The sequence below is a fragment of the Cryptotermes secundus genome, unplaced genomic scaffold (genome assembly GCF_002891405.2).
Source record: "Cryptotermes secundus unplaced genomic scaffold, Csec_1.0 scaffold339, whole genome shotgun sequence".
Classification (NCBI taxonomy): Eukaryota; Metazoa; Arthropoda; class Insecta; order Blattodea; family Kalotermitidae; genus Cryptotermes; species Cryptotermes secundus.
This window is the reverse complement of record NW_019725004.1, coordinates 448,400-474,519: the sequence shown is the minus strand read 5'-3', so window position 1 is coordinate 474,519 and position 26,120 is coordinate 448,400. Positions and strand designations below refer to the sequence as shown.

General features: G+C 43.1%; 1 protein-coding gene across 4 annotated transcripts in view; it reads left to right on the top strand.

Annotated features, from left to right (window-relative positions):
• Positions 1-26,120, top strand: part of LOC111863176 (atypical protein kinase C) — a 464,860-nt gene that overhangs the window by 125,102 nt on the left and 313,638 nt on the right. The window contains exon 1 of one of the 4 annotated variants that reach the window (XM_023849233.2): positions 9,066-9,619. The exons of the other annotated variants lie outside the window; for them this stretch is intronic. Coding sequence (XP_023705001.1) covers positions 9,181-9,619 — 439 coding nt within the window. The 5' untranslated portion in view covers positions 9,066-9,180. Of the gene's footprint in view, positions 1-9,065; positions 9,620-26,120 lie in introns of those variants that run through there. 4 annotated transcript variants of the gene reach the window in all.

Below are 26,120 nucleotides of genomic sequence, written 5' to 3'. Positions count from 1 at the left end.
CCGTTCAGAAAGGACTTGAGCGCAGAAGCAGAGGAATAGCCATTGTTAGAGACCTTTACCATGAAACGTCTAGTGAAGACACTGCGGGCTGGGTGCGCTAGGGATCCGTTAAATGTGTGTGGAAGTTAGCGATGGCTCTATAATTATGTGAAATTACGAGTTGCGTGTTGAAGTGGTCGGTAAATCCAATATCGAATTTAAAAACCCCATCGCTAGTCACTCATACACGTGACAGTATTTAAATGGACCGTAAGGATACAAGATATGAGGATGTGGACTGGCTCAAGATACGATTAGTGGCGGGCTCTTGGGAACAGTAGACCTCCGGGTCCCACAGAGGGCGAGCAGTGTCTTCAGCAGGAGAGGAATTGTTAGCTTAATGACTCCACGTGTATTTAGTAGCAGTAATATTAACAGTACCACGCGTAGATAAGATCTTCGTGACGAACTGCCTAATTCCATGGAGCTGAGCCCTTCTTGAGAACCCGCCAGTCGCTTAGTCACTCAAGAGCTTCCCAACATTTTATGGAACCCGAAGGTTCATTACCGTGTCCACAAGAGCTCTCCACTGGTTCCTATCTCAGCCATATGAATCCAATCCATACCACCCGTCCTACATCTCTAACGTCTGTTTTTAACTTACATTCGTTCGTTTGAAAAAAAAAATAAGCTTATAAGATGACCTGGCTGTCTGTATGTCTGTCTGTTTATCCCCCTAATTTTATCGTTTTCTGTGCTCTCCGTGTCGTATCAAAGGAAAACAGGCGATTAGTTCTTTTCAGAACTTCTTATTATATTATACTCCTATCTGTCTAGATCTTCCTAATAGCCTCTTTCCTTTTCCATCAAAATCCTATATGCATTCATCTTCTCAATGCATGCTATATGGCCTGTCCATCTTATCCTCCTCATCATGACATTTCGTGACAATGTTGTAGTCATAATGTTATTAACTTGTTGGATAAGATGATGGTTTATGTCCTAAAAGCCGCTTTTCGACGAAGCTCTTTAGCGGATAGAGGGTGTTGCGTGGTCAGTGGAACGAATTCCCACGGCTGTTAATCTAGGTTTCTTAGACCGGAGGCCGCTAATTTTCGATTGATAATGTGTAGAAAGTCACTAATTGTCTTTTAAGGTAGATTTCTTATACTAATTTCCCTAAACTTCGACATGTTCTGCTTTAATTCTGTAACGCTGTAGCTAGCCGTAATGTTTCAGTGTGAAGTGACAATCAACCACAGATGACACCTTCAAACCCATGAACCCACAAACTGCCTTTGTGCACGTCGTGTCTGTTAACTCACTGCTTATGAGCAAAGTATCGGATCACCTGCTGTGATATAAATAGGGCCGCCCGCCACTACGGGCACGGAAGGCTGAATGGACATTACTGGACATTCTGAATTTTTAATCACCAGATATACGTAAATTAGGACAAGTCTGTGATGCATGGGGTAAACCCATGAATATGCCCCATTAAGTCACGCCACCCGCTCGACGTTCTATCCAGGATGCCGTGCCACTGCGTCGTTAGTTTCTGACAAAGGAAATGTGGGACGTTTTCTTAATCTCTTTGCGTCTATACAAAGGGTTTCGTAAGTAAGCTTCTACCTACAGAAGAGTGAACACGAAGCTTAGGATAATTTTTGGAGGAAAATGACAGATATATATAAGGGAATTTGTCTTCCCGTAATTATAAGCAATTGCACTGTTTTGTCATCATTAACGGTTTGAGTCTATTATGAAAAGAGGAAAAATGGGCAATAGGGAATCAACATAGGCAAAACAGACATTTTTGAGCCACAGTCTCCCATTGAAGATTTTACCAAATTTGTAGACCATCTTGTTTTCTCTACTTTGATGTTCGCAATAATATTTTTTTACAGAGCAAGGTCATCAGCCTTGCGTCTAACCCCCAACCTGGAGGAACAGGTATCTCGGTCCCACAGTGACAGGGTGGCCCAGTTATATCCCCAGGTACCGGATTCCCTTTTCATCACCTTCTACGAATTTCAGGGCCGCTTCTGTGGTCTAGTGGTCAGAGTTCCTGGCTACAGATCCAGAGGTCCCAGGTTCGATTCGCGAAGCTGCCAGATTTTCTGAATAGTGGGTCTGTAACGGGGTCCACTCATCATCGTGAGGATAAATGAGGAGTTATTTCAAGGATATAGTGGCTCCGGTCTAGAAAACCGAGATTAACGACCGTGGGAATCCGTTGCGCTGACCACGCAACACCGTCTATCCGCAAAATATGGCACTAACTTCGACGACAAGCGGCGGTCGCTCGGTCGGTATAGTTCGTTTGCAGACTACAGGCCACGGAGTCTACGACTCTCTGGGCTGTGGTGGAGGTATTGTAATACGCATTCACACGGCTGACATAGGGAATATCGAATGTAAAACAAAGGGAAAGGTCGTGTCGTGAATGTTCGGGATATGATAACTAAAGGGGTGAAGAGTAAAAGTCAGAAATATTTTATTTTAGGTTATAACAGCCTAATGATAAAGCAGCAAGTTCGTTCAGTCCAGCGTCTTGTACACGTGATGATTGCCAGATAGGCGGAAACATACGATCTTGTGTAATGAGGAGAGGCTAAGGCGTTGAAGTGTCAATATTAATACCTCGACGAAGATAGAGCATTATACTGTGCACTTGTTTCGATTTGCCGAGTGTTTTGCATGAAGGCCACTACGGCTTAAGCCCTCAGTTTATACGGTTTTTAAGTACGTCCCTCCGAAATGTCGATAAGCTACTGGACTACCCGATGACACATTCCAAAAGACAGCTCTTTTCTTAATCACTGCCTTAAGAACCTCAAATCCACCAAAATATGCGTTGAAGATTACTTGATATAACGCCACGAAGTCCGTTGAAAGTCATCCGACATTTCAGAGGAACATTACTTCCATCTTCAGGGCCGAATAAAGCGTACAAGATAGCGTGAAAGTAGGTGGCAAGCTTCCACGCTGGTATCTTGGTCGATTTGTTCGACCCTGAAGACAGAAGCGATATGTTCCTCCGAAACATAGGTTGACTTGCAGCGGACTACACGGCGTTATATCCCAGAAGATAGTATTCTTTGCAACCTCAAATCCAACAAAATGTATGCTATTTAAACACGTGTAATACGGTGGTGCAGCTGTTTGTGGTCCCAGTTCCGCTCTTCGTGAGGCTACCGTGCTGCACATTGTCTTGTGAAGTCTCACGGTAGAACAGCAGCAGCTCATGATCTCTACGTTTATTTAGCACCAAAGCTCTCTCAAGACTATTGTTTAGCGGCCATTGTCTGAATTGACAAATTGTGATAGCTTACGTCATCCGAGGACGACGTAATTGTAACTCTCTTGTATTAATTGTCCTGCCATTACTCTGCTTAAGGCTTGAAGACAGGGCGGTAAAGTGAACAGGTCGCGGGTGTTGGTGAAATGATGTTCAATGTTCGTCAAATGGACGGAACATGTAGCACGCGCTTGAGAAAGAAAAATTAATACCCCTAACTCGTGGAGCTGAGCCCTTCTTGAGAAGCCGCCAATTGTGCAGCTACTCAAGAACTTTCCAGCATTTTATGGAACCCGAAAGTTCATTACCGTGTTCACAAGAGCTCTCCATTGGTCCCTATCCTGAGCCAGATCAATCCAGTTCATACGATCCCATCCTGTCTGTCTAAGATCCATTTTAATATTGTCCACCTATCGTAGAAGGATAATATTAAAATGAAACTGGTTATCGTGGAAATCAGAGATGAGTTTGAATTACTGTTTCGTGTACTATATTGCATAATTTTCTTCGAAGAGGAGGCCCCTAAATGGGCTTCGAATGAAAAGAAACATGGTCAACTAAGAATGGTTGTGCTCACGAAGGCCATCAGTAAATTACTGCTGTGCTTCATATCTTTTTAGAGGGGAACATACTGTATTACTTTCGTCACTTTTATGTTGCCTGTTTTTAATGCTATATATTCTTGCTGTTAGTTTTCTCTTCAGTGATTATCTCAGCAGTCCAATTATGTCGATGTCATTAGAGAATGGACAGATGTGATGATTTAGTGGAAGAGAAGGAATTAGGAAGAACTGGCGTAACTGCCCGAAGAAAATCCATCTACTTAATGTCAAATTTACGGTTATGAATCCATACCAGGTTATCTGCATGTCCCAGTCACCCATTTTTCAGTATCTCACTGTAACCAGGTAAAAGGCTGCAAATTATGAACCTCTCACGTATAATTCTCAAATCTTACTCTCACGTATAATTTTCTCCAGTTTCCCTGCTGTTTCCTCTGTCTGAAACCTCTCACATATAATTTCCTCCAGTTTCCCTACTGTTTCCTCTGTCTGAAACCTCTCAATATAATTTCCTCCAGTTTCCCTACTCTTTCCTCCGTCTGAAACCTCTCACGTATAATTTTCTCCAGTTTCCCTGCTGTTTCCTCTGTCTGAAACCTCTCACGTATAATTTTCTCCAGTTTCCCTGCTGTTTCCTCTGTCTGAAACCTCTCACATATAATTTACTCCAGTTTCCCTACTGTTTCCCCTGTCTGAAACCTCTCACGTATAATTTTCTCCAGTTTCCCTGCTGTTTCCTCTGCCTGAAATCTCTCACATATAATTTCCTCCAGTTTCCCTACTGTTTCCTCTGTCTGAAACCTCTCACGTATAATTTTCTCCAGTTTCCCTGCTGTTTCCTCTGTCTGAAACCTCTCACATATAATTTTCTCCAGTTTCCCTACTGTTTCCTCTTGTCTGAAACCTCTCACGTATAATTTCCTCCAGTTTCCCTACTGTTTCCTCTTTCTGAAACACATACTTTCTTCTCTCCACTTTCCTCTCAAGCACCCTCGATTTGTTCTGGCCTCAAACTGAGACTCGTGTAAATCTGGTGAGATTAGATTTGTATCTGTGTTCTCGTTGCCGGAGTATCGCAGTCGGTACAGCTACTGTCTGCGGGCTGGACGGCCGAGGGGTCGGAATTCGAATCCCAGTAGGGTCTAGAATTTTCTCTTCTCCACGTTGTCCAGACCGGCTCTGGGCCCACCCAGCCTCCTATCCAGTGGGTGCTGAGGGTAATGCGACCCGAGCGTGAAGTTACCCACTCACCTCCAGCGAGTGTCGAGGTCAAGAAAATGTGGATCTATACATCCACTTCCTCATACGTCTTCATGACGTAGTGCTTAATTAGTTAAGTACAGGGACACCTTTACCTTTCTATCTGTGTTCTCGTTTCCAGCAGGCAGAAGCCGACGGCATGAAGGTTTACGCATTTCGCAGGCCTCATTTTATCTCAAGTTAATTCAGTTTATTATATTGCCTATTCCTGTTCATTGTACTTTATTTTCTAATCAGGAATTTTTATATTGACATTTGCCCTGAATTTCGATAACGAGACTTCCCAGTTGAATATTTTATGTACATGAGGTAGTATGTTTCTCCGAAACGTCCGCGAACTTCTGCCGAATTACATGGCATTATAACCCAGAAGATAGGGTGTGGTAGTACTCTGGAAGGCTCCCAGAGCCGATAGACCGTAAAATAAGCCCATGATTGGAACCAAGAGTCACCGTGCTGGCGGGGGCCAGCAGCAGTTTAGCAATCAGTACTGAAACTGCAATGCAATAAGCGTAGCGCCTGCGCAGAAAGTCCCTTCACCTCATAGAAAAGGAGGCCTCACTTCTAAACACGTACATGTCTCGGAGAAAACAAATATCTTGGTCATAGATCTCAACGAGACCTAACGCCAAGAACGACTGTGCTGGCGAGGGCCAGTAACGATTTAACCGACCGGCTAGAAGATCATACTCTTCATCTACAGAGAACTGAAGTTAATGTTTGTTGATTTTTATGGTCATTTTTTAGCACACTCGCTCATGGAGCTGAGCCCTTCTTGAGAAGCTGCCAATTGTGCAGCTGCTGAAGAACTTCCCAGCAATTCATGGAACCCGAAGGTTCATTACTGTGTTCACAAGATCCTTCCACTGGTCCCTATCCTGAGCCAGATCAATCCACTATATTCCATCTTATCTAAGATTCAATTTAATATTATCCACCCACCTACATCTTGGATTTCTAAGAGGTCTTCCTCCATTTGTGCTACATGCCCTGTCCATCTCAAGATCCTTGACTTGATCATTCTAATTATACTTGGAGAAGAGTACAAGTTATGAAGTTCCTCATTATGGAATTTTCTCCAACCTCCCGTCACTTCATCTCTCTTCGTTCGAGATATTTTCCTCAACACCCTGTTCTCAAACACCCTCAGTCTATGTTCCTCCCTTAAAGTTTGTGTTTATACCTGTTTAATATCTGCATATATTCGATTGCTTAGTTTATAGCCATTTCAACTTCAGTGTATAATCTCAAATGTCAGTGTGTTATAAAACATTTATTAAGATTAAAGCCTGAAAGCTTAACTTAAAGCAAATATCTTTTTTTTTTTTTAAGAAAGCAGTCTTCTGGGATTTGGCACCGTGTATATGTGGTGTTAACCGACGTTTCGGGGGAACGTATCGCCTCCATCTGCAGTCTGCTTTTACCGTTTCTCACGGTCTCTTCGCTTGCAGATTTCTTATATTTTTTCTTCTACCCTGCAGATGGAGGCGATACGTTCCTCCGAAACTTCGGTTAACACCACATATACACGGTGCCAAATCCCAGAAGACTGCTTTCTTCATAGTTACCACCGTGAAAGCCTCAAATCTTACATCTTTTTTTTTTTTGCCTTGGCAGTTCACAGGAAGTGGCGTTTATACCATTAGTCCTACTCGAGTTTCTGGAATGTAATTAGTTCAGTTCATTACTTGTGAAATCTTCTACAGATGTAATAGTTATATTGCATGGACTTGGTCTTGCTGGAATGTGCCCCGGCTCACCACTGCAGCTGGATTGAATCGACCTTAAGGAATGTAGAAGTGACTATTGCTTATACCGCCATGACTTGTTCATATGAAATTAGGTAGTGACATTTGGTCCATCACTTACACACTGGAGATTAGTACGCCTGATGATGACCCGGTGTAAGGGTCGAAACAAGTTGCGTCTGTAAAAACGTAATAAAAGCAAATGTTGATGCAATATTGGCTTCTTTCTTTTTACATACTGAATATTGTTGTGTAGACTGCATGCCTTGTGTACTTTTGTATATCTTACTTACTTACTAATGGAGCTGGCCGCGCCATAGCTCAAGCGGTTAGTCGTTGACTTCCCACCGCGGTGGCCCGGGTTCGATTCCGGGTCTTGTCAAGTGGGATTTGTGGTAGACAAAGTGGTGCTGGGACAGGTTTTCTCCAAGTACTTCGGTTTCCCCTGCCAATCTTCATTCCACCAATTGCTCCACAACCAACCTCACCTGTCATCTGGGGCTGGTACAGTAGGCCAGAAGTGGCCGCAGTACAAGGGACTTAGTCCCACCCCACTAGCAATAAAAAAAAAATACTAATGGAGTTGAGCCCTTCTTGAGGAGCCGCCAATTTTGCAGCTACTCAAGAATTTCCCAGCATTTTGTTGAACCCGAAGATTCATTACCGTTTTCATAAGAGTCTTCCTCTGGTCCCTATCCTGAGCCAGATCAATCCAATCCATACCATCCCATCCTATCTCTCTAAGATCCATTTAATATTGTCCAGCCACCTACGCCTTGGTCTTCCCAGTGCTCTCTTTCCTTCTGGCTTTCCTACCAATATCCTATATGCATTCATCGTCTCCCATTCGTGCTACATGCCCTGCTTTGATACATCACAGTTGTAATACTCGTAATTGTTGTACCTCCATGGCTCTGTCACAATCTTCATTTGTGAGAACTAGAGAGTTTGCGAAACTAGGGAAAAAAATTATAGGGTCCCGTCCTTACTTCTGTGATTATACTACAGGGTGAATCGTATAGAACCGGCCCGATGAATTTGCTAATAATTCTGCAGCTGATGCATATAACCGCTCACAATTACGACAAAATAATCCGTGGGCCGTGCTGAGTCGAAGGGTGTGCGCATGATCCGGCAAGTGGCAGCCCTTATGCTGCAAGGTCAAGGACAAAGCCGAAACGTGTCTGCAGTGCGCAGGCGACAGTCATGGAGTTCACTGTTGAACAGCGAGTGTTTCTAATGCCTACTTGAAAACGGCGGACACTTTGAACACCTGTTCTGCTCGGGGCACACAATCCGAGATAAGATATGTGTAAATTACTTTAATATCTGTATGGTATATTTTATATTACACCTCATTTCGTCGGGCCGCTTCTATATGAATCACCCTGTATTTAAACATCTCGGGTATGATTTTACGAGGATGTGCTTTTGCTAATTCGTACTAAAGAACTGCGTATCGTGATACAGTAGATGTGTTACCTACGGAGTGCTTTACCACCTAGCGTCATCTTAGCAGTCCTTCAGGACATTTTTGTGGTTTCAAGGGTTTCTGCTTTCTAAAATATTACATAGTGTAGTCTGGTAGAAGGTTACCTACCTTTCGATGGATAATCTTGCCTCCACCTTCAGAGCAGATCCAAACACTCGACTCTTCTACATTGATAACAGAAACACGAGGTTCCTCCGAAACAATTTAGTAACCATCTACCAGACTATACGGCGTCACAATAATCTTCCTGTTTACCGCTGTAAGAACATTGACTTTCTTTGTTTCTGTATAAAGTTACGTTTTCTACAGCTAAATTTTAATCAAAATGCTGTAATGACCCACGTATTCCATCTGGTTTCAGTCCCTCCTCGTTAAAAAGCAGTGGCAGTAAAGCATTGCCCTGTTCAGATAATTTTGATTAGCAGGCGTAAAAACATATGTTTACTTACACAACTTCACTGCGTGTTCACCCCAAACGCGTTAGTTTTCTGTTTATCCTAGACGCGGTTATGATGTTCCAGAGGAAACCTACTTCATTCTAGAGTGAAAGCCCTGACAGCTGGGAATGCAACTGGAAGTGACATGCAAATGAAGCGTTATTTATACTTGTATTAAATATCGCCTTTAATTTCGCCGAAATGATCACTTTGATCGCTTACGAAGTGGATTCTGCGCCGTGAAGGCGCGGCGGCCAGTTACGGAGGTCGCAGCTTGCTAGCGCGACTTGCGCGTTGGATCCTCTGGCAGCGTGATGTAGGCAAGCAGGAGCAGCTGGGTCTGGGCCGAACGGGGTCAGATCAAGCAGCAGGGTCGGTCGACTAGGTCACAATATTCATCATGGCCTGGGGATATTGGAGTGCTACGTCAGTTCTTCCGGATAGGGGTCGGTCTCCCCGTCGCCAGGCAACTACATGTGTGCCGGTATCGGCGGCCCCTGCAGGTCCCGGCCTCAACAGTGTCGGAACCGTTGGTGGCGGTGAGAACGGAGCGGGTGGTACTGGTGGCACCCTTCCTCATCCAGGATCTGCTCGCGCCGAGGCGTTATCGCGACGGTCGTCTGTGGATGTAGGCATCTCGGGGCCAGGGGGCGCCCTGGCTGTGGTGCTGTGCGGTGGCAGTGGCCACACGTCCAGAGAGAGGGGCAACAACAGTTCCGGCAATAAATTCGAGTTTCGACATCAGGAACATTGTCAGTTGCATCAACCTGCCCTGGTCGAATGTCACCACGAATTGTCAGCCTCGGATGACGAAGACGCCGATCCTGGATATGCCACAGGTACATCAGTCAACATGACTGCACGGTGTTCATTTATTTCCTGGGGTTTAATTGAGTGTGATAGGATGAACATCAGTTGGATAGGTTATATAGGTAGCATCGATTGGTATGATTGTATAATCAGTTGCAGATGCCTTGGAACGAAGCGATCGTAGTGTCATTGCAGATCCCAGCCCAGCATTTGCGTAGTGGGACTTAGGGAAATAGCACATCACCTGATAACAGTTGAGATTTGAACCGAACACCTCCCGAATGTAAGTCGAGAGGGTTACCAATTTAGCCAGCTTGCTCCATTTATATTTAAGAAATTTTCGTGGCCTACATCACAAAATTATAGCAGCATTTTATTGTAGGGATTGGTTGGAGGTCGCCAAAAATCCGAAATATGAACCTGGTACCTTCCGAATGCGTGTCGGATGTGTCACAGCTGTGTTAACCCGCTCAGCGCTTTGCTGTGATTTAAAACACGCAGCGTTGTTGGTCCTCATGAATATACGTCGACGTGACTTTCTGTTGCGAATTCATAAATGAAGCTGACCTAGCGGATTGAGTATTAAATTGAGGTTCAGTGTGACCTGGTCAGGAGAGGCTGTTCCTATTTTGTATTCGGGTCCAAGGTTCGAATCCCTCGGAGAGCTACAATAATAAGATGTAGATGATGTACCTTAGTACCTCCAGAGAAATACCGGGATGATACTGACGTCATATACCGTATCATCATCATCTTTTTCGTCTTCTGTTCCTGTTGCTCGCACTTGCAGCGTAGGGCGTCCGTGGAACGCTTCATTCCACTTCAGTTTTTTAATCTAAGACAATCGATAGGACTCCTTGGATGGAGGATCAGCCCATCGCAAGGCCGCTACCTAAACAAACACAGAATAAACGCATATAGACATGCATGCCTTGAGTGGGATTCGAACCCACGATTCCAGGGATTGAGCATGCAAGGTCAGTTCATGCCTTAGACCGCTCGGCCATGTACCATATGTTGTTGATAGAATATTGTGATATAAAGTAAGAAACGACGTAATGTAGGTTTTCTTCATAAGAACGTTCGTTTTGCAGATGGCCTCCGGATAAACGCCTTTGTGTCCCATGACAATCCTTGACATCACTTGAGAAACGCACTGCGATCAGCCATTGTGTTTATTTCTGTATTTTGTTCATACGACCTTGGGTTCAGTATCTTACATAAGCGTAATCACGTGGGAAGGGGTAAATTGTTTCCGGCTCACCTTGCAGTTTTTTCAAACCACGCTTCTCATTATTCATAATAGTAACCTGAAGTTATGTACACTTCAAATGTAATAGCTTCATATGGGGCCTGTATTCTGGTATCCTTTTCGAACACCAACTGTAACCTTCACAGCTCTGACGGAGTATGCTTATCTGTAGCCACAATTAGTTTTGTAAATAAGAAGCAATGATAAAGCCAGACTAAGCTAAAATTACCGTTCCTGAAGCAGTGCGCCATGATGACGTGTAACCGGAGTGAACACGAAATTCCACGAACTTTTTAACCTCTGCTATACGGAAGTGAGTTGTTTGGTTCACATTACGGCCGTTTTACAACAAATGAGGTAGCAACTGGACAGCAGATTGAGTGGCTTCCCAGGGCAAGTCTGCAGAGAAGCATCTCTGTTCCTGCCGGTAATACAACTTCGGTCGTCAGACCATAAGCAGCCACATTACTCATTTCAAGTATACCGAGAGTAAATAACGAATCATATACTAAACTTCATTATATTTTTTGTAAATGAGGTTACTGAAAACAGGGATAGCTGAGTCGGTATAGCGACGGGATACGGGTTGGACTGTCGGTGTTCGAATCCCGGCAGGGGCAAGAGATACTTTCACTTCTCCACAGCATCCAGATCTATCCAATAGGTACCGGAGACTTTCTCTCCGCGGGGGTTAAAGCGATCGGGGCGTGAAGCTGACCACACCTCCATCTAGTACCGAGGTCAAGAATTGTGGAACTGCGCCTGCACTCACACATACATCTTAATGGCAGGGCGCTTAATTAATTAAGCACAGGGACAAAGTTACTCTTGTCATTTAAGGAGATGCCGTTCTCCTGGGATAAAGTCAGAATTTTTAAGTTCTGATTATGTAAGATTCGCATCTGATACAAGGCAAGTTTCCCGTCTCCATGTTATTTACTCGTAAATGTACGGACTGTCCAATCAGTTGTACGTAAACTCAGCATTCAGCTGTTTGTCTTGATAACGTAGCGACGGTACGAGTGAATAGGCAGGAGTGCGTCATATCCTACTCCTTTTTGTGCTCTATATCGCCAGTGTTCGATCAGCCGCCTTGGCGTATTGTAGTAGCCCGAGTTCGAATGGGCCCTGCAGGCAGTTAAGCTGTTAAGTACGTGCAGTTCCACAAACATTAGCCGCATCTCACATCTGACATGACAGTTTGAATTATCGTATCACATTAGTATAAAACGACTTGTAGCACAGTCCAGTTTGATTGATTTATAAAAGTTGTATTTCAGTATTTCATATCCTTAACCTGTTTCGGATGACCGCCTCTATGGTCTAGTGGCCAGAGTTACTGGCTACAGATCCACAGGTCCCGGGTTCGATTCCCGGCGCTACCATATTTTCTGAGTAGTGGGTGTGAAACGGGGTCCACTCAGCCTCGTGAGGATAATTGAGGAGCTTATTTGAAGAAAATAGTGACTCTGGTCTAGGAAACCGAAATTAACCGCCGTGGGGATTCGTTGCGCTGACCACGCGACACCCCCTCTATCCGCAAAAGATGACACTAACTTCGCCGACAAGCGGCGGTCGCTCGGTCGGTATAGTTCGCTTACGGACTAAAACCGCAGAAAAAAAATGTTTCAATCTGATTGACCATCTTCAGAAGGACACGATCAACATTTAGGAAACCACTATTACAACCTCATTGATATGTAAAAGTTATCCCTTGTAACCACATTAACTATATGAAGTATTGGAACATTTTATGTTATTATAAGTAATTTACACAGTCAAGTATTTAACTTTAACTTATAACTTTACTTTTGAATACTTGTTAAGTAATCTAAATTATATATCGTGTTAACGTCCTAAAATTATTTACTTACTACAAGCAAATATTTGTTTTTAGAAATTTATCGTTTTACGCATTGATCCGAAAACTCTTCAGCGTATGTTTCTGATGATGGAAGAGTGAGCAGAACAGGGTAAGATAAAAGGGATGTGTCGAAATCATGTTCAGAAGGATAAAGAGCGGTGCCTTGTGATCAGCAAACACTTATAGTTAATGAGATTAATGCTACATTAGTACAAATATTTCTTTCCGTTTTTATCTAAAACACATAGCGTTTTTGAGACTGGATTCTGTCTCCGTCTTCATGTAAAACCTACTCAGCTGGGCCCAATCGATAGAGCCTAGTCCTTGTCTCCGGACACCTGTACCAGCACCAAGTTAAGGTATACAAGCGAAGCACAGCACCAACCGCCTGCGAGAGCTAATACAAAACATTGAAATATTAAAAACTCTACACGTATGAGGCCTTGAACCATTTGTACGATCCAGGTGTTATATTTTACGATAAATGATATAATGATATAAACTCCGTCCCAAGTGCAAACAATATATTATGTGTCCTTGATCTTGCTCCTTTACACTACATGTTTCGGCCTCAGACGGCCATCATCAGGTGTATAACACTCACGTTGCTGTCACACTGCACCCAGCCCAAAATTTAACATTTAAAAACACTTTCCTTATTATTATCAACATCTACTTCGTTGATATCTGTCTGGTTTGTAGATTATTTTACACACGTTAATTTTGACTTTCCTGTAGTAGCACTATAAAATCTTTAGTTCTAATTTTAAAATCCATTAAAATTTTTCTCTACATTTTAAAATTTTAAATTGTTAGGGTTACTCGCCCTATGTCTAACGTATTGCAGCGGCTAGTTCTTGTTTCCACACTGTATAGGTGTTATCCTGTGTAGTCTTCCTGTAGTCTTCCTAGCCGCTGCAGCACTTTAGACATAGGGCGAGTAACCCTAACAATTTTAAATTTTAAAATTTAGAGAAAAATTTTAAAAGATTTTAAAATTAGAACCAAAGATTTTATAGTGCTACTACAGGAAAGTCAAAATTAACGTGTGTAAAATAATCTACAAACCAGACAGATATCAACGAAGTAGATGTTGATAATAACAAGGAAAGTGTTTTAAATGTTAAGTTTTGGGCTGGGTGCAGTGTGACAGCAACGTGAGTGTTATACACCTGATGATGGCCGTCTGAGGCCGAAACATGTAGTGTAAAGGAGCAAGATCAAGGACACATAATATATTGTTTGCACTTGGGACGGAGTTTATATCATTATATCATTTATCGTATAGAGTGCAACAGGATGCTTAAATATAATGTTACCCTTTCAGTATTCGATTAAATGTCCGGCTAAATAGAGATAGGTTAACTGCCATCCAACATATAAATTTAAGCGCAGGTTGTGCAAGGAGGTATATTAACATATCACCTGATGATTCTGAAGGGCTCTGACGGTGGGGTATAACACTAAGAATCACTGGGGTTTCTTTACTTTGTCCATCGTCCGGTATTCTAGAAATTATTTCGGAAACTGGTTCTGTATCCGTCCTGAGGTGAGGGGGGAGTGGAAGACGCCTACTCAGTTGTATCCCTTATAAGGAGTTAACCTCAATCACTGGGGTAGGTGTCTTCTACTCGCCTGAGGAAGGAAACAGATCCAGTTTCCGAAACGTGTTTTCTAGTTTGTAGAATACCGGACGATGGGCAAAGTCCAAAAACGAAGTGATTCTGAGATCAGTTGATCATCTAGAAGGCAGGAACATTTCTTTTGCTGTAAATCACTAATCGTGTGGATGTTCAAGTATTATAATGTAGCTGTTTCAGTAATTGTTCGATTAAGTCTCGGATGCTGTAAGGCTGGCTGGGCCCCACTTGCAGCCCGTGAATACTGCATCAGCCTACGCGTAGTGCTGAGATGATGTGCTGCATTGCAGTCGCCTGTTTGTGCGTCTTTAATATGGCGTGTGATCAGCGCGGGTAGTTGCTACTACCCGACCCACGTACGATTAGTATGGGCCCCTGTAGGCGTGGCCAGTTAGCCCCACCCCGAGCTTTTAATCTGGTTTATGTGAACTGAAACGTGAAGTTAGAGGCAGCGTATCCATCAGTCCTAAAACAGTGTTTGTATTCGGCCTAAATGTACATATCGTAAACGTTAAATGTGTTGTCAGAACGTGTGCTTTCAGTGCATGCCTAAAGTTACGACGATTAATCGAACATTATACAGAGTGGCCCAGGAATCAGTTAACTGGTTTCAAAAATGTGCACTAAAATACGATGGAAATGCCTTTATTACTTTCTGAATTTACAAAAATTGTTCGAAATGAGATCCTTCATGTTCAGTGCGCAACTGAAAGCGTTGTGATGCTGATCTGAAAATTTACGAGCAAGTGTAAATCTGAACACTAGCTTTAATACGACAGAATGTTTTACGTTAACTGACTTTTGGGCCACACTATATGACATAAATTGGAAATATTGACTTATTTAAGTAAATAGTTCTTATTTAGTATAATGTGCCTTCGACGATTAATCGAATACTATATAATGGAAAGTGGATATGCTGATTTAAGTAAAGAAATCTTATTTAATGTTATTGAAACAGCCAAATAACGCGAGCTGCACACAGTGTCTGGTCCGTTAAAATATATGCTACTGGCATTAGAATCTTAGACGTGAACTCAGGATTAGTGGGCTTTTGGACTTTTTCCATCTTAAGGTATTCTAAAGAACACTAAGACCACAACGCTTCGGAAACTGGATCTATTTCCGCCCTTAGATGAGGAGTGGGAGACATCTACTTTACTGGATCCATTAGAGCTACCTCAGTCTCTGGACCTATAAGGAGTTCTGATTTCCCAAAGGAAGGGCATATACCGGTTGTACAACGGACCCAGCAGAGAGGTGTCTCCCGTCCCCTCACCTGGTGACGGAAACAGATCCAATTTCCGAAACGTTGTGTTCTATAGTGTTCTTTAAAATACCGGACGATGGACCAAGTTCGAAAACCGAGTAATCCCGAGTGTTATACACCATCATCAAAAACTGCTACATAGCGACTTCTGTGCCACGCGTGATACCAGGTCCCAGCCACATTTATAGCCAAGACTAATACTTTAGCGACATTGTTCAGTTAAACAAGATAATACATGTAAACAATATAGATCTGGCTGAAATCACCACGCCCACCCTCAACTGAACTACACACCCCCACAGTTTTTGCGAGTTGAGTCGTCTAGATTTCTGCGCAGCCAAAACTCACCAGCTTCCATAAAGAGTTCTGAGTAATAGAGAGACCTTTGTTTACCCACACACGTGGGAGCAAGTAGACTGGAGGTCCCACCCATACTTGTGTATAGGTGCCCAAGGTTATTCTGACATATATCACTCGTGGAGCTGAGCCCTTCTGGAGAAGCCGCCAGTTGTGCAGCTACTCAAGAACTTCGCAGCGTCTTATGGAACCCGAAGGTTCATTGCCGTGTTCACAAGAGCCTTCCAGCGGTCCCTATTCTGAGCTAGATCAATCCAATCCATACCATCCCATCCTATCTCTCTATTATCCATATTAATATTGTAGAAAGCAGTCTTCTGGGATTTGGCACCGTGTATATGTGGTGTTAACCGACGTTTCGGAGGAACGTATCGCCTCCATCTTCAGGGTAGAAGAAAAATATAAGAAATCTGCTTTTACAGTCTGCTTTTACCTGTTCTCACGGTCTCTTCGCTTGCAGATTTCTTATATTTTTTCTTTTACCCTGAAGATGGAGGCCATACGTTCCTCCGAAACGTCGGTTAACACCACATATACACGGTGCCAAATCCCAGAAGACTGCTTTCTTCATAGTCACCGCCGTGAAAGCCTCAAATCTTACATTTTAATATTGTCCACACACCTACGTCTTGGTCTTCCCAGTGGTCTCTTTCCTTCTGGCTTTCCCACCAATATCTACATGCCCTGCCCACCTCATCCTCCTCTACTTGATCACACACCTACGTCTTGGTCTTCCCAGTGGTCTCTTTCCTTCTGGCTTTCCCACCAATATCTACATGCCCTGCCCACCTCATCCTCCTCGACTTGATAATTCTAATTATACTTGGAGAAGAGTACAAGTTATGAAGCTCCTCATTATGCAGTTCTCTGCAACCTCCTGTCACTTCATCTCTCTTCGGTCCAAACATTGTTCTGAGCACCCTGTTCTCAAACACCCTCAGTCTGTTGTATATTCGGAAATGACTTGTCCACGTACAGGGTCTTGGGAATGGAGGATTATGTCTCGAAATTGTTCTTATTCTTTCAGAACGTAGACAAATAGCTTACCTGTTTCTTTTAAGGTACCTTGTAAGGAGAAATGTTACATTCTTGTGTAAAGGCAGTTATCCGTGTTACCTTCACGTCCCATCGTACGTCATAATTTGTATCTTAAGAATGAAAGGTGAAATGTTGCGTGTAATCGCCAAAGCATGAGGGTATGTAGATGGCTTGGTGGGAAAGCAGTGCGCCTTCTTGGCGTCTGAACTAGCTGGAGACTGGTGGTCAGCGTCGATTGCTTTACGGTTTCGGAAATTCTCCACCGATAACTGTTCGTTAGGAGGCTGAACCTTCTGGCTAAGAGAACGATCCGTCCGACTGCCAGGAATCGAACTCTGGTCATCCATCCCTCATCTCATTGTTTACTGACTGAGCTGTCGCCATAAGCCGTATGGTAATCATGAAGTCTGATAGCATGTCCAGTATGAACGGCGTCATTTCGATAGTGAATAATGATTGGGATGTGGAAGGAAGCGGCCGTGGCCTAATTTATTGCGACGATAATACCTTAAATTGGGCCGTGACATCGTTCATCATTCAGAATCTTCCGATCTTTCTATGCTGTGGCCCTTTACTCTTAGTATAGGCCTATAGAGAACCCTCCTTCAACACGGATTCGATTGTACGTGGTCTANTTGAACAATTACGGTATTACGATTTGAGGTTTTCACGGCGGTGACTATGAAGAACGCCGTTTTCTGGGATGTGACACCATGTGTGAACCGACGTTTCGGAGGAACGTATCGCCTCCACCCTCCGAAACGTCGGTTCACACATGGTGTCACATCCCAGAAAACGGCGTTCTTCATAGTCACCGCCGTGAAAACCTCAAATCGTAATACCGTAATTGTTCAAGAAGCTAAGGACGACGTAACTTCTGTGTATGTTCTTGTATAACCAGTTTGGTTCGTGCTGTTCAGCATGTATACACGTAAGGGTGGTTCTGTGGTCTAGTAGTCAGTGTTCCTGGCTTCAAATCCAGAGGTCCCGGGTTCGATTCCCGGAGCTACCAGATTTTCTGAGAAGTGGTGGGTCTGGAACGGGGTCCAATCAGCCTCATGATGATAATTGAGGAGCTATTTGAATGGAAAAGTAGCGGCTCCGGTCTAGAAATTCGAGAATAACGGTCGTGAGGATTCGTTGCGCTGCCATGCGACACCCTCTGTCCGCAAAAGTTGGCACTAATTTCGCCGACAAGCGGCTGTCGCTCGGTCGGTATAGTTCGCTTGAGGACTAAAGCCACGGAGTTTGTGTTTTTATTTGTATATTCAGCTCATCTCTTATCCCCGTTAAATTCTTCCGTCGCTGATTCACCTAACGCGCTACTTTCTTGCGATTGACAAGAGTTTGCTGTGTTCAAATCCCCCTAATTTTCGGACGGAATACTTAGTGTGTTAACTCCACCAGGCCTCTTCTGTAATGTCTGTCTATAACGGAACATGTACTAAGCGGAAAGTTATCTCGTTCCAAAAATGTAGCGAGACAAATACTGTCATATCACCGCTAACAAACGGAACGCGTTTAACACTAAAATTGAAACTAAAAACAACAAGAATTTTACTGAAAATATTCTTCTTGAGTGTTTGTTTTCTGTTCATATGATTTTGTCTTGTACTCTACCATGTGGAATATTTCTGTCACAAATGTAAAAACAAATTAATTTCAAGCACAGAAAAGTATGTGCAGAATACTTCAGTGGGAAAGGAGATCCAGATTTGTACTGCGCATGTGTACCACAATATTCCGGCTTAGGGTTGAATCGCAAATGTGCGGCGTTGATGCAGCCTGCGTGGACGTAATACTAAACATGTACGTTTCTAACTAAAACTAAACTCCATGGCTTTAGTCCGCAAGCGAACTATACCGACCGAGCGACCGCCGCTTGTCGGCGAAGTTAGTGACAACTTTAGCGGATAGAGGGTGTCGCGTGGTCAGCTAAACGAATCCTCACGGCCGTTAATCTCGGTTTTCTAGACCGGAGCCGCTATTTCCTTGAAATAGCTCCTTAATTATCCTCACGAGGCTGAATGGACCCCGTTCCAGACCCACGACTTTTCGGAAAATCTGATAGCGCCGGGAACCGAGCCCAGATCTCTGGAACCATAGCCAGGAACTGACCACTAGACAGTGTTCCGCAACCTTTTTCTACTCGCGGCACACCATGAAGTATCCATGACTCAACACGGCACACCAAAATGTTATTCCCCTCAAAGACGCATGATATCAGACAATTAATATAAATTCGTAACGTGATCAACTTATTACTATAATATTATTATATTGTTATTTTATTATCATTAAACAGAAATCGACTCGTGCATTTATTAGCAATTAATGAACTTTAATTCACTGTAGAGTGTAGAAAGTACACTTCTATTACTATTAAAGTAAATACAGTAATTCTACTCATACCTTCAATGTGATACTTGCGTCTGCGTAGCTGCACACAGGAGACTGATCCGTGGTGGAATCGTTGACAACGCAAGTCTCATTTCTTCATCGATGGATCTGAGCCGCTCCCTCTTTGATGTCTTAATTTCAGTTAACGTCTAGAAGCCCAGTTCACACTAATATGTAGTTGAAAATGGCAATAACACATTAACTGCCATCTCGGAGATAGCCGGTTATCCACTCCTTATTGCCAACCAAAACGTATCCAAAGGCACTTCGAGAAGTTTTAGTTTCAGTGTTCAGTCTGCTTTTAAACCTGCGAGTTCCTCTTGTATATTAATCGAAAGATGTTCTGAATTCACAACAAATGGATCACGAACCCAGTCGAAATCTTGTACACTCTCTCCAAAATACTTATTGAATTTCTGCTGCAGCATTTCTAAATGTTCTTTAATTGTGTCCATCACCACTTTATTGCCGTCAGCAAGTGGCCATACAGTCGGGGACATCTCAAACGACCCCTCTGTAATTCTCTAACTAGCAACCAAAATTTGCGAACTAATTCAGAGCACAGCTGTGATAGAACTGAAACAATTTTAAAACGCGGGATCTCTACTCTTCAAACGGAAGAAGTGACACTATACCGACTTATTTTTGAAATATTTATAATTTTAAATGAAGTCCAACAATCGATGGATGCATCGTTAGAGGAAGAAAGTCATAAAGTTGAAGAAGCTCTAACTTCTAACAAACAGGGGCAAATACCAAAACAGCGTTATAAAAGACAGGGAAACCCATGCTAATCCCTGCAGCTTTAGGGAAAAGCACGTACACAGAACATGCGGCAAGCATATCAAAGAAGCTGCGCAGATGCGAGAAAAATAAAAATAAATCAATAATGAAAACTGTGATATAACAACAACTGTGAGTAACTAATTTACGTTTAATTTCTTAGAATACAACGTTACTGTACATAAAAAATCACAGCATGTAATAAAGAATAAACATGCCTCATCTTATTTAATAAGTGCAGTGGCTGAGAATAAAATACAAGCATATGAAACACGGTAACTGGGATAAAATAAAACGAATAAAATTCGACAATTAATTTCTTACAATAGGTAAAAGTTCGCGTCACACCTTTCACCTTGTGACGGCACACCAGTGTGCCGCGGCACACCGGTTGCGGAACACTGCACTAGACGACAGAGGCGATCCGTTTCTGGAAGACAGAAATGTTCATGTACTTTTGGTCCTCCTCCTCCTGCAGGCCCTGCAGTCCTTGTTGAACCTTGTCCTCTTTAACGATTGCTGTCCATTGGTCCAGAGACTGTGACTTTCGTCTCCAGTTTCTAACTCGCATTGTCTTCAAATCTGGTTTAATTGAATCCAGCCACCGGACAGGAAATCCGTCTACTCATTGAGTATCGTCTGGTTTATGTAGAGTTAAATTTCTGCAAGAGTTCTGCTCCTGTATTCTAGAGGGTGTCCCATCCATCTCAACCGCCCTACTTTGGCCACTGTCACTTTATGTCGTTCAGAGATTCGAATCATGTTTTCATTTCTCCTTGTGAAGAGCCAGCTCTATATGCCTTACAGGTTCCTTACATTGATTTTATTTTGTCTGTCTTTTAAAATATCACCAACTTCGGTTTCTTCTTTTAACAGGTTCTGCCGCTTACGTTTCGAAGTTTCATGGCGTTTCTTGTCTAGATCATGGTTCTGCGGGTGACTGCACCATGTAGTCATTCTCGTAATAGGTAGATAACGACGTTTCGGAGGAACAAACTGCCTCCATGAGCTGGGAGGTCGGGTTGACTTTGGGAAGGTCGTGGAAGATCCCAAAAACAAGGTAGTCTCTTTCTCCAGAGATGGCACTTCTCCGCCTGCACCCTCAAATAGGATTTGTTTTTCCACTTCCTCCTCAGTGGCCCTGGAAAGGGGCGTGTTTTCTCACAATTTAATTTTCCTCCTGTAACGATAATATTGTGGTTCCGAAAAGGGCTGTTTTCTTTCCTCTCTCCCTCCCTCGAATCAGGGTGAGTGACCCTCCAGCCTACGTATATAACCTAATCACGCCCTCACCCTCGATTTCACTTCGATTTTGAGAATGGAGATAACATGTTTCTCCGAAACGTTAGTAACCACGTGCAGGACTACAAGGGGTACGTAGTAGCGTAGTTGGTTGAGGCACTGTGCTACAGGCCGGAAGGTCGCGGGTTCGATTCCTGATGAGATCACTGTTTTTCTTTTGCTCTAATAGTTCCAGCCGCACTGTGTCCCTGAAGTCGACTCAGCCTCTAACAGAAATGAGTATCAGGTATCTTTGGGGGGGGGGGGTTAAAGGCCCCCGAAATGTTGCAGTCAGAACTGTACCACTCATAATATCCAAAGGTTTTGCTGTTCTGTTTTCCTTGTTTGAGTCTGAATCGTTAGAAATTGTGGATATTTTCGATTAGTCTGAGAGTAATTTAAGGATTATGGGCTTCAGTTTAGACAAAAATCACGAAATGGATATAATGATCCATCGTTTCCAAACACTGCAAGCGGATTTGGAACACATTTAATTCGTTGCAATTGTGCAGATGGATGTTGCGACAGAAATTATTGACGTTTCTGTCGTGCGTATAGAAGGGATGAAAGCTCCGTGAAACGCAGTCCCTTTCTTTTGGATTTTGTGTAATTGTATACCGCCTCTGTGGTCTAGTGGTCAGAGTTTCTGGCACAGACCCAGCGGTCCCGGGTTCGATTCCCGGCGCTACCAGATTTTCTGAGAAGTATTGGGTCTGAAATGGGGTCCTCTCAGCCTCGTGAGGATAATTGAGGAGCTACTTGAATGGAAAAGTAGCGACTTCTGTCTAGAAAACCGAAATTAACGGCCCTGAGGATTCGTTGCCCTAACCACGCGACACCCTCTATCCGCTAAAGTTGGTACTAACTTCGCCGACAAGCGGCGGTCGCTCGTTCGGTATAGTTCGCTTGCCACGGAGATCGTTTTTGTTGTTTTGTGTAATGCAGTGTAGTTATCATGAAGCAGGTTACTTCTTGAGAAGTAAATAGACGCTCAGCGACTCAGAATTCCCATGTTTTATGGGGCCCGAAAGGTACGAATTCCAGTAATTATTACAGTAATTACAGTGTTCACAAAACCCCACAGTTGGTTTCTCTTGTGGGTCAAATGAATCCAGTCCACACCCTTTCTCCCTGTTTCTATAAAATCCATTTTAATACCCTGAAGGCCCTTAATTTTTTATTTTCTACAGGCTACAGAGCATTATTATCCAATCACAATGGCCGAGCGGTCTAAGGCATGAACCGTCTTCGATCGCTCGAACACTGGGATCGTGGGTTCGAATTCCACCCGACGCAAAAATGTCTGTGCGTTTATTCTGTGTTTGTGTTGTGCTGTTTGTAGTTAGCAGCCTTGTGACGGGCTGGTCGACCGTCCAAGAGTCCTACCGTCTGTATATAGATTAAGAAACTAGAAAATAGACCAAGGTCCACAAGTGCTGTGGAGGATTAGATAGAAATTTGGAGCAGTATTGGGTACGAGACTGAATCCTTACTGAATATTACATCTGTATCATTTTTATATTTGTTAGTATGTCGAATGGTTTCGCTTCCCATGCTTGTGAACAAGTTGTGTTTTCAGCCACTGCTGTCAGAAAACACAACTCAGCTTATCTTCTGCCCTTTTTTTAAGTCTGATCACTCTTCCCTTACGTTTGCTACTTGACTTGGCGTTGTCTGAGCGTTGGGTCTAAATTTGGTGCAGACTTTGATTGATGGTAGATTACATATCCGACAATTCGGCTTTATTGCCTGTGAAGAGAAAGACCTCCTCTGTGGTCTAGTGGTCAGAGTTCCGTGTTCGATTCCCGGCGCTACTACATTTCCTAAGAATTAGTGTGTCTGGGACGGGGTCCACTCAGCCTCGTGAGGATAATTGGGGCTGTTTCAAAGAAATAGCGGCTCCGGTCTAGAAAACCGAAATTAACGGCCGTGGGGATCCATTGCGCTGACCACGCGACACCCTCTATCCGCTAAATTTGGCATTAACTTCGCCGACAAGCAGCGGTCGCTCGGTCGATATAGTTCGCTTGCAGACTAATACCACGGCGTTTTTTTTTTAAGTCTAGTTGTCGCCAGGCTTCACTTCCCATGCTTGTTAGCAAGTTGTGTGCTTCCAGCCATTGCTATCAGAAAACACAATTCTTCTGCTCTTTTTTTTTTTAAGTCTGACAGTTCTTCCCTTATGTTGCTTACTTGAATTGGCGTTGTCTGAACGCTGGATCTAGAGTTGGTGCAGACTTTGATTGATGGTAGATTATATATCCGATAAGTCGGATTTAATGCCCGTGAAGAGAAAGAGAAACGAAGTTAGAATAAAGAATTAGAACCGCTAGATATAATAAAGAAATAGTATGTCGTGACTTACATTTGAAGAACCGGCGGTGTTATTCGGGAAATCAGAGTAGCAAAACTGTGCCATGCGTATAGACGAGAGAGGAGCAGTGTTCCCGAAATAATCACGGACAACTCACGAGTCGCGTGCCGCAAAATAATATTTTTGTGATGCATTAGAGAGAGAAGATGTAAAGAAGAGCAGAATGTGCATAAAATAAAATTGGCATTTTAATTTTAAATATTCACTTAATGGAAACAAATAGAAATTGTCGCCTATGAAGAGTCAACCTTGTTCTTTAAATAACTGTTTAGCTCCGTCAGAAATATTGTGACATGACGCCCGAAAGCCGGAATAGTGAAGTCAGAATAGACGTTTATTGCTAGGCAACGACTCGGTAAACATATTCCCGCTGCAACGAATACACAAGCAACAATCGAGTAACTTCCTTTGCTATGGAACTACGCTGTAAACACGCCTTCCCAATAATAGAGAGGCTTTGTTTTCTGCGTAGTCCGTGCAAAGTGGTTGTAAATAATAGTTAAGTTGAGAAGATTTAGTCGAGTTTCGAGACGCCAGCTGCCAGGATATGAGTTTGGGAACAGAGGAATTGAACCGAGTCGAGTCTTCGGAATTGGCAGCTGCAGAATAGTGGCAAGAAAGGAATTGGGCTGTGAAAAGAAGACTTGATGTTTGAGTTGAAGTTACAGTGAGATTGTTATAAATCTGTTGCCAGGATACGACTAGTGAAGATTGAGAACCCTACTGCATGTGTAATGGTGAACTGCAAAGTGGGTAAATCAGCGGTACCGCTGTATTGCATGTAGTCCCGAGTACTTTGTTAATAAGGTGTCAGTAAATCCAATCCAGAACTCTTCTTGTAAGTCACGCACACCTGCACGTGGCAGTATTACCCAGTGAGATTACATGAACTAGGAGCCCACGAAATGGAATCTCTTATAACGGTTCATTATTCTGAAACTGGGTATTCAGTGATTCTTGCATGTTGCCGAGATGTCTGGGTACGCCATTTTGTTGAAAATTATTAGCACGTTCCTTAAGGTTTCAAACCACGATTTGGTACCGTGCACTGGTCATTAAATGCTCAGTTTTCGAATAAGGGGACAGCTGAAACTGAGTCGACTTATTCATATATATATATATATAACAGAAGAATATGCACAGCATAGAACAGTGCAATTTTGTACGGAGCGTATTTGCAATATAGGCTATATCGATCCGGCTAATGTCATATATATTCTCCGTGCTTTTGTTCTTCGCTTTCCTCGGAGAAGGGAGTATAGATGATATATTGTACTGAGGTGTCAGACAAGTTCTGCGCGAGGAATGGTCATTAATTTGTATTAGATTCAAACATTATTCTGTTGACTCTACGTTCACTGTTGCTTATACGAGTATATACAGACTCGTGGGCGTAATATATAAGGGAATTGGAAGCCTGGTCCGTGAATTGATACTTTGTGTATGTTGCAATAATATCCTGGGCTAGCATTTAAATTTTCTGTGCTTAGTTCCCGGTTGAAATTTGAGACCCGGGCAGCATCAAGCAAAACCGTCTTAAAGCATGAAAATGACGCGATAGTTTCTCGGTTAGGTCAGTACCGCTTGCTTCCAAATGTTTTTTCGGGTTATCGTTGATCAGCCCATGTTCCCATTCGACACTCTGAGAGAATCGTAAAATGGGCCACAAAAAGAAATACGGGTGCCGCTGTGAATGATAATAAATAAGGTCATATATCAGCTAAATACTAAAATTAGAAATAAGCTCTTGAAGCAGATCCCTTATTTATAAGCTGGCAGAGCGGCCTCCATAGTCTAGAGGTAACTTTCCCACCTCATGACTCGTGGTACGCGGGTTCAACCCCGGCGGAGGTCGTGGAATTTTTAAGGGCGGAAAAATTCAGGGAACAAGTCCTCCGGGAGGGACTTTAAGCCGTGGGTCCCGTGTCGTAGCTTTACGGCACGTAAAAGAACCTCATGTCTCAAGGAGGCGTCTGAGCCAAATTATCGGGTATAGAGACTGGTAGAACATCAAAGGGGGACGTACAATAGACTACTAGTCGCGGTGCATGGGGAAACTCACCCCCTCGAATAATAATAATAATAATAATATAAGCTGGCAGTCGCTCAGTTTGTTAGGAAATTATCCGATTTTTATGGGATTGTGAGGTTCATTTCCGTTTTGTAGTCGGCCGCTGGATCCTGTCCTGAGCCAGATGAGTCCAGCCCGCATCCTCATATACTGTTCTTTAAAGGTAAAGTTGTCCCTTTGCTTAAGTAATTACGCACTAC